Source organism: Silurus aristotelis (genome assembly GCF_946808225.1).
Source record: "Silurus aristotelis genome assembly, chromosome: 3".
In the NCBI taxonomy this organism is placed as follows: Eukaryota; Metazoa; Chordata; class Actinopteri; order Siluriformes; family Siluridae; genus Silurus; species Silurus aristotelis.
Genome location: NC_139576.1, coordinates 22,593,840 through 22,608,378, shown reverse-complemented (window position 1 = coordinate 22,608,378; position 14,539 = coordinate 22,593,840). Strand labels below are relative to the sequence as shown.

Genomic DNA, 14,539 nt, shown 5'->3' with positions numbered 1-14,539 from the left:
AGCTCAAACTCTGTGTTTCTCAGCGACAGGGCAGAAACCTGACTGATCTAGAGAAGATCTGTGTGGAGGAGTGGGCCAAAATCCCTCCTGCAGTGTCTGTAATTGCAAACACTCTCTTGTACCAAATATTAACATTGACTTTCTCAGGTGTTCAAATACTTATTTCCAGCTGTATCATACAAATAAATAGTTAAAAAATCATACATTGTGATTTCTGGATTTTTTTTTTTTAGATTATGTCTCTCACAGTGGACATGCACCTATGATGACAATTTTAGACCCCTCCATGATTTCTAAGTGGGAGAACTTGCAAAATAGCAGGGTGTTCAAATACTTATTTTCCTCACTGTAAGTATGTCAGAAGTGACAGTGGTGGAAAGAAAACCCTGTCCTAAAAGAGTATATAAATATAAAAATGTATATAAAAATATTTGCTAAAACCTGCAAGCTCAGCCTAATGCCATATAAGGATACAAAAAAAACAAAAAAACATAAAAAAGCACACATGATATTTCAGCCTGTTGTGTGCTTTTCCTTATTTTTTTATATACTAAAACATGAACATAAAGCTCTTTAGATTTTGGAGGATTGCTGCCCCTGTGGTGGTAGTTACCGTTTTACAGAATCTCACTTCTCAGCCAAATCATTACACTTTTGGAGCACTTAAGGAAAGAAAAATGTACCTCACTGACTGCAGTATATGATTTACAACGGCGTGAAAGGTGGTGAATTGTGGACCTCACTAATGATGTGTCAGGGTGATAAGAAACTTAACACACATGGATCATAGTATGAAAACACCCACACACATACACAAGCACAGATCCAAGTGTGAAATTCAGGCCTTGGGGCTTGGCAGCTCTTGGTGGATATTTCATAACTCCATAATGGCCTATTATGTAAAAGACTCATGAATAGAGATGTGACGGACTGTGAGGAAGCTTGATGGAGGGATGAAGAGAGAAAAAACTGAATGAGCCATGGAGAGTAGGTAAGGGGATGGCCCATGATCTCAGTACTGCTTCAGCCTCTCTGATTTACTCTTTCATTATCAGCCATAATTTAGTCACCATGACGACTAACCGCAGGCTTGGCTGCTTTATTTTCAGCAACGCAATTCAACAGTCACACAAATCACATAGTATGTTAGAGATACAGTCCTACTGACCACAGAGCATTTCATACAGAGATGACATCATGGCGATAGCTGCTCCTCTGAATACCCATCTCTGAGTTAAAGGAAGGTTTGACCTTTCATATTTTTTGTAAAAAATACGTGTTTTATTTTCATAAAATTAATTCAGCAGTGACTTAACTCGTATGCAGTATGCATATGCATCTTACATTTTACTGCATTTATAGGATTGCAGTATAGGATTGGATGTTCTTCTGAACCAGATGAATCCCTGGTAGTCAGTTTGCATTAGAAAATTTGGGCATTCTGCATGAAAGGGTGAATCTGAATAAAAGTGAAATCTAAGTTGCAAGGTTACAAAATGACTAATAACTGGAATTTTTTGTCCTAACAAAGAAAGCTGACTTTGTGATTACTCAGCAAGTGAACAATAACACAAAGTGTGCAAAGTGCCGGAAATGGAAAAGTTGTGAAATGTTTGGCTTTATGCTGGTTACTCTGGCAGACAGTAATACACTCTCAAAAAACTTGTACATTTCAAGATACAGGTTTATTAATGGGGTGGTACATTAAAATATTGTTGTCTACTAAATTGTATAATTGTAATTGTATATATATTATTTATTCAAAAATATTATATATATATATATAAATATATATATATATATATATATATATATATATATATATATATATATATATATATATATATATATATATATATATAATTATGCAGAACATAATAAAAATCTGAGTTCCCTCAATTTGTTTAGTCTCTGCCTCACACATAATTTTATGATTATTAAACTTGAAAACATACACAATAATTCGAGGGGTATAAAATAATAACTAGAGTTAGGTTATGTTTTGTATTTCTTTCACCTAACATTGCCCCTAATTGTTTGTACCTTTACACACCTAATTCAATTAATTGTAACATATACTTATCTCTCTATTCGGTGCTCTCCTCAGTATACTCTATATATTTTGTTCCATGTAAGGATGGTCAGATCTTTTCATGAGGCCAGACCCTGAGAACTGCCATGCAACAAAACAATAAACCTTCTAAACTGAGGAGAGGATCTCTTTAAAGTAAGAAGAAAATGCCATCTGTTCAGCTGCCCTCTCACCTATCCATGAGCCCCAACTTTCCCTCCTGGGGATATCGCTGGGTCTTGATAAGGTGACTTAGAAGTTCCCGGAATTCAAGCTACTATACTTGCATACTGTAATATTACAATTTAGGAATGTATGAATTTTACCTTTGCATGTTTGGTATAATTTTTAAGGTCTCAGCATGATTAGAAATATATCAGTCCCATATCCGTAGAACAGACCAAAAATAAAGATCTCATGTTTGTGGAAATTCTGTCCTACTGATGTGAGGGTTGTCCCTCTTTATCAGGTGTTGGTTTTTACTCTAGGTGGTATTTGGTTTTTAGATCACCTTATGTCCCAAGAGTGGGTTTGCAAAGCTTTTATTACTTTAAATCTATGAGTGTTTATGATGGTTTGGGTATTTAAGGAGATTTGGCAAAACACTCAGGGAAGCATTCTGTAGTCAGAACTTTCCACACAGTCTCTGTGTGTCTTTTTTGCCAGGTGCAGTGACTCTTTAACAATTCTTTTGTAAACTGCATTGCTAAATTATTTGGTTTTATGCTGTTCATGTTGTGTATTTGTTTGGCAAATAAATGTAAAATTCTTGATTATCTCAGATATTTCCTGAAATCATTTATATCTAGCTGATTATGTAGTCTGGTGTTACCGCACATCTATGACCCAGATAGTACATACAGAAGGCTCATGAACGGGTGGAGCACAAAGCACAATGTCTGGGACCTTCTGATTTCTGAATATTACAGTCTCAGCAAGTTATGATATATTCTTTATGCATAAGCAAGCATTGAGCCGCCTACTTAAGGACTATTAGTTTACCATTATATCCTCTGACTAAGATTCGGACTGGCCAATTTGCCTCCGTGAACAGGTATATTTAGCCAAGCACAAGGCTCTAAGCAACTCCAGGTCCATAATGAATGATTAATTAAAAAACAGAATGCTCAGAACAATCTTTTAAAATTAGAGATGAAATGCAACCAGTAAGGTGGTCAGCTTGAATTAGATATATTCAAGATAAATCTTTATTAAAAATTAGAGGCAGATTAGAGGTTAAAATTGGATTTGTGTAGCAAATTGGTATCCATTTTAGTAATCTTTTTACAGCAGCGTGAGAAAGACTACTACGCAGCATACCTTCACCCACGTCAGTGGATTCCGTCATTGGGCCATTGGGTGGGGCCCCTGCAGCCACCACACTAAGGATCTATGTCTGGGCCGAAGGTTTTCCTTTCTCATGACAATGACTCTAAGCACACAGCCAAGACAACGAAGGAGGGGTTTAGATACAACTCTGTGAATGTCCTATAGTGGCCCAGCCAGAGCCCTGAGTTGAACCCTATTAAACATCCCTGGAGAGACATGAAAATGTCTCTCCATCAACGATCCACATCCAACCTGCCCAGCTTGAGAAGATTTGTCATAAAGAATGGCAGTAAATCACCTTATCCAGGTTTGCAAAGCTTGTTGCCCAAAAGGACTCAAGGTTTTGGCTTCAACTAAACACTAAGTATAGGGTCTAAAAACTTATGTAAATGTGATTGATATTTCTAGAATTCTGTTTATATTATGGGGAACTGAGTATAGATTAATGAGAAAAAAATATTTGAACAATTGTAGTATCAGGCTGCAACATAAAATAAAAAAGTGAAGTGATTAGAATAGGTCTTTAAATTTAGTTTGGTCTACATAATATCTTGACTTTGTCAGTAATTTAGCTGCACCCCAATTTGAAAAACCTTTAAAAAAAATTAAAAAAAGGAAAAAAGGAATATTCATTAGAGTTCAATAATGCTACACGCAAATGGCTGTATTGCTTATAGTCTGAATAGTTGTATTAGATTAATTATAATAAAAAATTAATTATGTGCCGGGAGATAGAGAAAAGGAGTGTTAGGATGCAAAAGACTATTTCACATATCGTCAGCAATAAACTAAAATCTTAACTGCCATAAAAAAGGAACAACTAAATATGGCTGATGTTTTGAACGAAGCTCGGTTTGGGTGGCGAGTTATGTTGATAATATCGAGCATGCTTTTCGGATAAGTGTATGTTGCCTTTGACATTTTGGTGTCCAGCGGTGAGCTAATGATGAAATAAAGTAACAGTGACACTTATGACTTATACAATGGAAGTTTTAACAGATGATGCTCATGGGGAGTGATAAATGTGTTATCCAAGGGCTAGAAATGCACAAGCATGGTTCTACACTATCTGTCCAATTTCACTCTAATCTATAGACCAGATCTCACTAATATACCCCAATTAGCTGTAATACTAAATCTACCAACCTAATATTGTCACTAAATCAATTCTGATCTGTCTAGACTTGGATTTCTCATGTCCTATAACAGATCTTTTAACTTATGTAAGTTTTGATTTCTTGTTGAGTTGAGTCTTCATGGATCATGGGTTTTTTAGGCAGCTTGAATAAATCTGGCCTACTAACTTGAGTCAGAATGACAGGGGGAAATTCTCTCTCTCTCTCTCTTTCTCTCTCTCTCTCTCTCTCTCTCTCTCTCTCTCTCTCTCTCTCTTACACACAAAATCACTCACAAGCACTCCCTCACACACATACAATTTTAACTCTGTTTTATATATATCAAATTCATGAAATAAGGCAATAGGTATTACAATAATAATAATAATAATAATAATAATAATAATAATAATAATAATAATAATAATAATAATAATAAAACAAGGCTAACTAACTAAAATGATTTTATTGTTTGAACATATAAACTTATGTACTGTTTGATTTTTATAGTGTTATTTAAACATATGATATCTTACACTTTTGTTTTTGTATTGACCAATATTTGGATTATGTATTCAGAGTGAAATAATCACTATCTACACATACACAAAATTATACTCCTTACATTTATTTAATAATTAAAGTATGGGATAGAAGCCAGACTTAGAGGCTAACATTATGGTTATGTCTGTCAGTTTTCTAAGTCAGTTCAGAGGTCAGACTTTCTTCTACAGAAGGAGAATGATCGATGATTGGCAGCCAAGTTGGTGCTGAGCCAAGTTTTACAGTGCTGGAAGCCTGACATCTGGACCAGCCAACACCTAGCAGCACAGACACACACTCTTTCTCTTTCACGTTCTCACAAAGACATCCATACAGGCTGAAATGTTATTTTTCCAATCATTCTTTACTCTTTTACTGAGATTTACATCAAATCAACATTATTTGGTTAGGTCAATGTCATACCACACAAACTCCTCTGGTTCAGATCTTGATGTGCACACCATGTTAAATGGCTCAGATGCATCTGTGCACAACATTTAATTCATACAAAGGAACCAGTAATACAAAACATTATTTATTGAAATACATAAATAAATGTGAACAATGCAGTGTATAAATTGTGCTACTGGACAAATACATCATTTAATACTAGCAATCCATCAACATCCCAAACAAACCGATATTAACATTTTAGACAATGTCCTCATGAATTTGATTTGACGTAGTTTTAATACATTTTTACACACAACACATAATCAAACAGGCTACACAGCAAAAAAGCCCAGTGCTGAATTAAAACCTCCTTTACAAATAACTGCCTGATTGTAATGCACAGAAAGTGTGTCTTTGAGCTTAAAATAAATAGGTTAATGAGTCCACAACAGCTCAGAGTAGGTTTTGCGTTTATTGCAGTGAAACACTCGCTATGTATTTTAGTTCATATACTAGGTTATATTTCTAAAACTAAAACAAAAAGAATTAATCAGTAATTTATGCAGAAGAGAAAGTAATTGTACACAATGCAACCTTTAATGTTATTTTTGGTTTTTACAAGACATTTATGGATGTGTTAAAAAAGTTCTTCTTCTAATGTCATGCTCACATTCTATAATTGTGGTGAATACACTAGCTATTTAGTTACATTTAAAACTGACCGGTCGGTATATTTTTTAATCTAATCATAGAAGTGCATGTAATTGTTGGATGCCTTATAGAAAAACATCTGTTAGACATGCACATTTACACCTACAGTTTGTATATTTTAAAAAATATATATGATACATATAAATATATATGTACAAATATGTTTTACAGTTTAATACTGTAGTCCAAAATTATTTATAAGTACTGGAATGTTGCAATGAATCTGGGAATAAAGTATTACTAACACAACTAACAATTTTACAGAAGCGGCAAATAACCTTATCTGGCAAGTACTTTTCCTTCTGTTATATTTTTATCTTTATTTGTGATTTTTTTAAAAGAAAATAATCAGAGAGTTTAGGGAAGCAGGAGGAACTGGAGATAAAACTGTATGCAACCCTAAATAGTTAATCTAAGCATAGATAGATACATATTGCTAACATGATTTGTTATAGTCAATGACAGTGTGTCACTTTTGATGTCTTAGATTTGTTCTCATGAAATTACATGATTACTTACAAAACATTTAATCATAATACTTGACTAGAAGTTTAGCTTTTTAAATCATTTAAGATGCATATATGACAATAAAGGAGTTTAAAAAAAACTATATCTGTCAAATGCATAATTCTAGCAATGATTTTATAGTAGTAAACTGCTATTGATATGTAATTAAAATGCATGTCGATTTATTAAAAAATACAATACAGTGTGCAATTACTGTAAACAATCATTGTTATTAAAATGCTGTATATAATTACTGTTTACTCAAAGACACACTTACCAGCATCCTATCATGAGATAGACCCTTTTTACTCTTTTAGTGTTTAAGTGTTAATTCTACTCTGGGGATTTTGCTGTGTGTAAAATAAAACTCAACTTTAAACATTAACATCTAACTGGTTTTGAATACTTTATGGTCCTGGCAGTAAGTAAAATAGCATATTCCTACAGATACACAGACATGAAGCACTAGATCTGATGCGGCTTCAGCCTGTATTAATGTCAATTTGGCAAATGATCATACACCTCAGCGTCTGTTCTTGTGCTCCAGCTCAATCCGGATACAGTATGAAGCCTGAAAATGTGCTGTATTTGTTGTTGTTTCCACCATGTGCTTTCCCGCCATCCAATTTTACATATATCTCGTCCCCTGAGTCCAGATGCAGAACAACACTGTTGCTTGCGTAGTCATAGTTCTGGTCTGCATCCTGGGCAATAGCACTTGCTCGAACCTGTTTACCAACAAAATGGCAAATGAGAGATGGGACATGTGGGCATATAATATATGAGTGTAAATATGGTATATGAGTTAATACATGAAAAACACATATTACAGTACTAAGCTAAATAGTTACTGAGGTGTTAAATAAAAACACATTTAGAGTCAAAATATCGAAATTTTGCATAAGTGTTTTTGTTATATTTATAATATATTGTATAGGCAAGGTTTTGCTTTTGGTTTAATATGTTATTGTGATAATTACACTAAAGATTTTACCAGAATGGATTCAAAAAAGAGGGATTTTTATTTCAAAAAGATTTTTTTAACTATATTTTAGAGATGTTTTAAATGTGAAAAAAAAAAAAAAAGGTGATGTTCCGTATGTACCTATAACTGCAACTGCTGTACATTGTATAAACTTTCTTACATGTAAATCATTTTCTGATCAATTCTGATACATTCAGATTAACACGTGTCAGTGGTATTTGTATCTATATATAGATTTTGAGAATAGTACTTCCCTCAAATTACATGACCTGAACAAAACTGTATATGCTGTTAAAAAAGAGGTTTTAACAGAAAGGTATTTACCTGCCCGTTTTTGCAGAGGTCTGCCCACATGCTGGTCCCGTCTCCCCCGCGCATCAGTACATGGTAAGTGAAAAAGTAAATTCCAGATACCTGGCATGTGAACTTGCCGGTTGAAGGGTCGTAGTGGTTGCCCAGGTTAGTTACCACATCATCGAAACGGAGCACCTCGTAACCCTCGTGTGGGTTTTTAAGACCGACGTAGAAGGCGATCTTGACACTTCCAAACACCGAGGCAACATCTCCAGTTTCAGTTCGAGCTGTTCCCTGAGGAACTCCGGTAAATCCGATTTTCCCGGAATCTCCACGATCTCCTGGCGGCCCCCTCGGTCCGGGGGGACCTGGCTCACCTGGAGGACCTCTCGGCCCAGGCTTCCCCGGGCGCCCCGGTTCACCTTTGTTCCCACGGGAGAAAGACGGAGGAGGCGGCGGCGGGATGGCGCCGAGGTCCTGCATGACTTCCAGCGCTGTGGCGCTCGCTTTCGGGCTGTACGGGTCACAGATCATGCGACAGGTGCCCATCATCTCGTAGTGCCCCGAGACGGCGGAGCTCTGGACGAGCAGGGGAATTGCGACAAGCAGCACGACGACCATGATGACGAAACCCAGTGCCGCACCGACCAGCCGCTTCCTTTGCAGCGCCCGACAAGCTCGCGTTAAAACGTTCGGGTGGGTTTTAGGGGCAATGGTGGACAGGTGCAGCTGCGCAGACCAAGTGCGACAGGACAAGAAGAATTTTTTTTTTTTTTTAGAAAGTAAGAGGTAGTGGTGAATATCGGTCTTGCTGGAATTATAAAAAGTGCATGGATGTGTCGTAACCTTTAGCTAAATTGGCCGGAGGCGAATTCGCGTGGTGCCACTCTCGCTTATACTTCACGCAGCTGACAGAGAAACTCTCCGCACTGGAACGGGTGGGATGCGCGCTGCGAGCTCCAGACCGAGCAGAGAAGAGACCAAAGACTCGCTGACGTAACCAGCGCAGGGCAAATCGCCCGCTGCAGATAGGATTAGTGGCTCGGTGATCATATTTACCATCCAAACACATAAATAACAATCGTCACTTGTACCGGAGATTACAGAGATCGACGAGAATTAGGGACGCGCACGGGTGCTTGTTTGGACGCAGGCAGTAATCCTAAATCTGCCCCTTCATCTCTCGACTTTGTCTAATTCTTTGGCACCCCGAGGCCAAGTTTAACGCTTCTAAGCCGCGACAGCTCAGTGTTGCTTGATACCCCCAGGATCTGCGTTCAAATATTCAGATTCATGTTCAAGCTGAGCGCAAGCTGGAGCTGTTCTTTCAGAACCCCCACATCCGACTATTACACCAAGCATGAGTACCCACACAGGACACAGCGTGCCATAGAACAGCTTCAAGATTACACTGCTTCAATATTATTTGGGGATCTTTCCTTCATCAGGGTGGTGGGAGTCATAGTTTGTCTTGTGGTTTGTGAATAGGTGTGGCTGTTGGCTAGACAGACAGAGAGACAACAGACAGACAGACAGACAGACAGACAGACAGACAGACAGACAGACAGACAGACAGATAGATAGATAGATAGATAGATAGATAGATAGATAGATAGATAGATAGATAGATAGATAGACAGACAGACAGACAGACAGACAGACAGACAGACAGACAGACAGACAGACAAATGATAGATAGATAGATAGATAGATAGATAGATAGATAGATAGATAGATAGATAGATAGATAGATAGATAGATAGATAGATAGATAGATAGATAGATAGATAGATACAGTGAGAAAAATAATTATTTGAACACCCTGCTATTTTGCAAGTTCTCCCACTTAGAAATCATGGAGGGGTCTAAAATTGTTATCATAGGTGCATGTCCACTGTGAGAGACATAATCTAAAAAAAAAAATCCAGAAATCACAATGTATGATTTTTTAACTATTTATTTGTATGATACAGCTGCAAATAAGTATTTGAACACCTGAGAAAGTCAATGTTAATATTTTGTACAGTAGCCTTTGTTTGCAATTACAGAGGTCAAACGTTTCCTGTAGTTTTTCCCCAGGTTTGCACACACTGCAGGAGGGATTTTGGCCCACTCCTCCACACAGATCTTCTCTAGATCAGTCAGGTTTTTGGCCTGTCGCTGAGAAACACGGAGTTTGAGCTCCCTCCAAAGATTCTCTATTGGGTTTAGGTCTGGAGACTGGCTAGGCCACGCCAGAACCTTGATATGCTTCTTACAGAGCCACTCCTTGGTTATCCTGGCTGTGTGCTTCGGGTCATTGTCATGTTGGAAGACCCAGCCTCGACCTATCTTCAATGCTCTAACTGAGGGAAGGAGGTTGTTCCCCAAAATCTCGCAATACATGGCCCCGGTCATCCTCTCCTTAATACAGTGCAGTCGCCCTGTCCCATGTGCAAAAAAAACACCCCCAAAGCAGGATGCTACCACCCCCATACTTCACAGTAGGGATGGTGTTCTTGGGATGGTACTCATCATTCTTCTTCCTCCAAACACGTTTAGTGAAATTATGACCCAAAAGTTCTATTTTGGTCTCATCTGACCACATGACTTTCTCCCATGACTCCTCTGGATCATCCAAATAGTCATTGGCAAACTTAAGACGTGCCTGGACATGTGCTGGTTTAAGCAGGGGAACCTTCTGTGCCATGCATGATTTCAAACCATGGCGTCTTAGTGTATTACCAACAGTAATCTTGGAAACGGTGGTCCCAGCTCTTTTCAGGTCATTGACCAGCTCCTCCCGTGTAGTTCTGGGCTGATTTCTCACCTTCCTTAGGATCATTGAGACCCCACGAGGTGAGATCTTGCATGGAGCCCCAGTCCGAGGGAGACTGACAGTCATGTTTAGCTTCTTCCATTTTCTAATGATTGCTCCAACAGTGGACCTTTTTTCACCAAGCTTCTTTGGCAATTTCCCTGTAGCCCTTTCCAGCTTAGTGGAGGTGTACAATTTTGTCTCTAGTGTCTTTGGACAGCTCTTTAGTCTTGGCCATGTTAGTAGTTGGATTCTTACTGATTGTATGGGGTGGACAGGCGTCTTTATGCAGCTAACGACCTCAAACAGGTGCATCTAATTTAGGATAATAAATGTCGTGGAGGTGGACATTTTAAAGGCAGACTAACAGGTCTTTGAGGGTCAGAATTCTAGCTGATAGACAGGTGTTCAAATACTTATTTGCAGCTGTATCATACAAATAAATAGTTTAAAAATCATACATTGTGATTTCTGGATATTTTTTTTTAGATTATGTCTCTCACAGTGGACATGCACCTACGATGACAATTTCAGACCCCTCCATGATTTCTAAGTAGGAGAACTTGCAAAATAGCAGGGTGTTCAAATACTTATTTTCCTCACTGTAGATAGATAGATAGATAGATAGATAGATAGATAGATAGATAGATAGATAGATAGATAGATAGATAGATAGATAGATAGATAGATAGATAGATAGATAGATAGATAGATAGATAGATAGATAGATAGATAGATAGATAGATAGAGGCACAATCAAAATAAGTCCATGAATAAGTCTTTTCAGTATTGGCTTCTATATAGTAATATCTCAAACTCTGGCCTTTTTTTTTTTTTATGTTTTTACTAATATTAGACACTATTTCTGTATGTTTATCTTAACTACATTATTTCTAGCTTTTATTCCTATTAATATTCCTTAGACTTTTCAGTCTTTTTTTAAATACTCAAAGATAATGGTTTTTATATATGAAATATAAATAAATGTAACTTGACTGAACTTTGACTTATGCCCTCCTTTTTTTGGTCACTGACATTTGGCAGGCAGCCTCCTCTAGGTAGAGTCATGGGTGCACCATAATCTTTAATTTATAGTAATACATTTAATGGTTCTCTCTGGGAAAGTTGAAACATTTGAATATTTTTATAGATAATCTTTACTGACACTGACAGTGATTAAGTTATTGAGGACAATCTGACACTGAAGACACACTGTGCATGGGAAAAAAGATGAGCTCTTATCGTAATCTGTAGATGTGTATGTGCATGTGCATGGATTGGGGTGCCCTTTATTATTAACTACTACTAAAATAGAAACAGACTCAAAAAATCTAACTCTGCTTGACAGCAATATTTAGATTTTGTCATAAACAATGTTCTGCATGTTTGGCATGGAAAGATTTAGTCCTTGATACAAAATTACTAAGAATCTTGCAAAATCTATTAGTCATGCCAGTTTTCTATTCTCTGTTGTTTGTCTCTCAAATACATTAATATTTGCAGCTTTTGTAGCTGCCTTTTTCACTGTTAGGGAAGGACATCAGACAGACAAGGGCATGCATGGGCTTTCTTTTCCCCTGTCACCCTTTTTCACATGCATGCATACACACATACACACACACACACACACACACACACACACACACACACACACACACACACACACACACACACACACAGCTTATCTACATGTCTGTGTCTGTACAGTTGTGTATGCACAAGTGTGTGTGTGTGTGTGTGTGTGTGTGTGTGTGTGTGTGTGTGTGTGTGTGTGTGTGTGTGTGTGTGTGAAAGAGAGAGAGAGAGAGAGAGAGAGAGAGAGAGAGAGAGAGAGAGAGAGAGAGAGAGAGAGAGAGAGAGAGAGAGAGAGAGAGAGAGCGAGTAAATGTCATATTGCCGTTGGCAGAACACGGTCCACCTCCACTTCTGAATACATTAATGATCCTTGAGGTCAAGCAAGTTAGTGAGGTATCATACAAAGAATGAATGAAAGATGTTTATTGCAAATAAGAATACAATGACCTAATTGTTAAAATACAGAATATTAAAAAAAAAAAAAGAAATACAGTAAATACTTATATGATTATGGCCTGCTTTATGTCCCAAAAGGGTGTAGTTCCCTATTTGCTATGGTGAAAAATTATTCAAGAAATAAAGCCATTAAGTGTTTAAGGCTGAGTCAATTTAGCATTGCTGCCTATTGCTCTACCCCTCTACAGTTTATTTGTAGTATATGTCCTAATGAATCTCTCTCTCTCTCTCTCTCTCTCTCTCTCTCTCTCTCTCTCTCTCACTCTCTCTCCATTTCTCTCTCTCTTTCTCTCTCTCTTCAGACCCTCTTCACTTTCAATATTGGTCTGTAGCCTGATACTACAATTCAAATTGATTTTTTTTTTTCGTATAAATCTACACGCAGAACGCCATAATGACAAAGTGAAAACAAAATTCTATAAATTTTTGTAATTTTAAAAAAATAAACCAATAAACTGAAATATCATGTGTATATAATTATTTAGACCCTTTGAAACAACACTTGAAAAGTACCTCAGGTGTTTCCCAATTCTCTTTATCATTTTTTTACAGATTGAATAGAGTCCACCTAGTAAAGTTTCTTGATTGGTTATGAAATGGAAAGGCATGTCATGAGGAACTGCCTGCAGAGCTCAGAAACAGTTGTTGCAAGGCACAAAAAAAAAATTTCTGCTGCACCAAAGATTCTCAAGAGCACAGTGGCTTCCATTTTTCTCAAATAAAAAAAGAATGGCACAAAAAGGAGACTTCCATGAGATGATCAAACTATGCATTTGTGAGTGAAGGGTCTTAGTAAGAGAGGTGACCTGGCCAGGAGTTGTTTAGGACTCTTTGAATGTCCTAGAGTGGGTTGACTTGAACCATATTGAATAGATTTGCAAATTAGAATGCCATTCTCCAATCCAGGTGTGCAAATCTTGTTGCGTCAACACCTTGATTGTGTTCTTTTTTTTGGCTGTTGTAGATTTGCTGGTGTCTTTGAGATCATTGTCCTGTTGCAGTCCAATTTTAGGCAAGCTTTTGCTTTTGAACAGCCGGCCTCACATGTTACTCTAAAATACTTTGTATTCAAAGGAGTTGATTGTCAAATGTGGCACTGTGCTTTATAACTAAATGTCCATTTTGGTCCTGTCTGATTATAAGGTATTGTTCCAGACGTCTTGTGGATTGCTTAGACTCAACTTTGCAAACTGCATGTTCATTTTTTAGATAGAATAGGCTTTTTAATTTGGTAGGTGGAAAGTACATAGTAGTTACCTGTATTTTCTGTATTTAGAAAATATTTGTTGGCAGCTGAAGTAGATTTGCCATAAATCTTTTTAGTATATGAAGGTATATTTTCTTTCAAATCTGTTGTTCTTCTTCTTCCTTTCGTCGCCACAGCCAATCATCCGTCTCCATAATCCCCTGTCCTCTACATCTGCCTCTTTTAAACCAACTACCTACATGTCTTTCCTCACAACATCCATAAACCCGCTCCTTGGCCTTACTCTTTCTCATCTTCCTGGTGGCTCTATCATCAGCATTCTCCTACCGATATACCCAATGTCTCTCTACTGCATATGTCCAAACCATTTCAATCTAGCATCCCTCCAAAAATCTGGCATTGTCTCCAAAATGTCCTACATGCGCTGTCCCTCTAATAAACTCATTTCTAATCTTGTCCATCCTCGTCACTACCAATGAAAACCTCAACATCTTCAACTTTGCTACCTTCAGCTCCACCTCCTGTCTTTCAGTCAATGCCACTGTCTCTAAACCAT

General features: G+C 37.4%; 1 protein-coding gene across 1 annotated transcript; it reads right to left on the bottom strand.

Annotated features, from left to right (window-relative positions):
* Nucleotides 1-5,575: 5,575 nt before the first annotated feature.
* c1ql2 (complement component 1, q subcomponent-like 2) lies at nt 5,576-9,367 on the bottom strand. The gene is made up of 2 exons (XM_083538080.1): nt 7,979-9,367; nt 5,576-7,397 (listed from the first exon to the last, which is right to left on the bottom strand). The coding sequence occupies exons 1-2, from the start codon at nt 8,567-8,569 to the stop codon at nt 7,218-7,220; spliced, it is 771 nt and encodes a 256-aa protein (XP_083394206.1). The 5' UTR covers nt 8,570-9,367; the 3' UTR covers nt 5,576-7,217.
* Nucleotides 9,368-14,539: the final 5,172 nt, after the last annotated feature.

Excerpts from the sequence above, each read along its gene's own strand:
- c1ql2 (XM_083538080.1), bottom strand. The coding sequence starts at position 8,569 with ATGGTCGTCGTGCTGCTTGTCGCAATTCCCCTGCTCGTCCAGAGCTCC. Across the intron at positions 7,398-7,978 it reads ACCTCTGCAAAAACGGGCAG|GTTCGAGCAAGTGCTATTGC; the intron begins GTAAATACCTTT and ends GTTGGTAAACAG.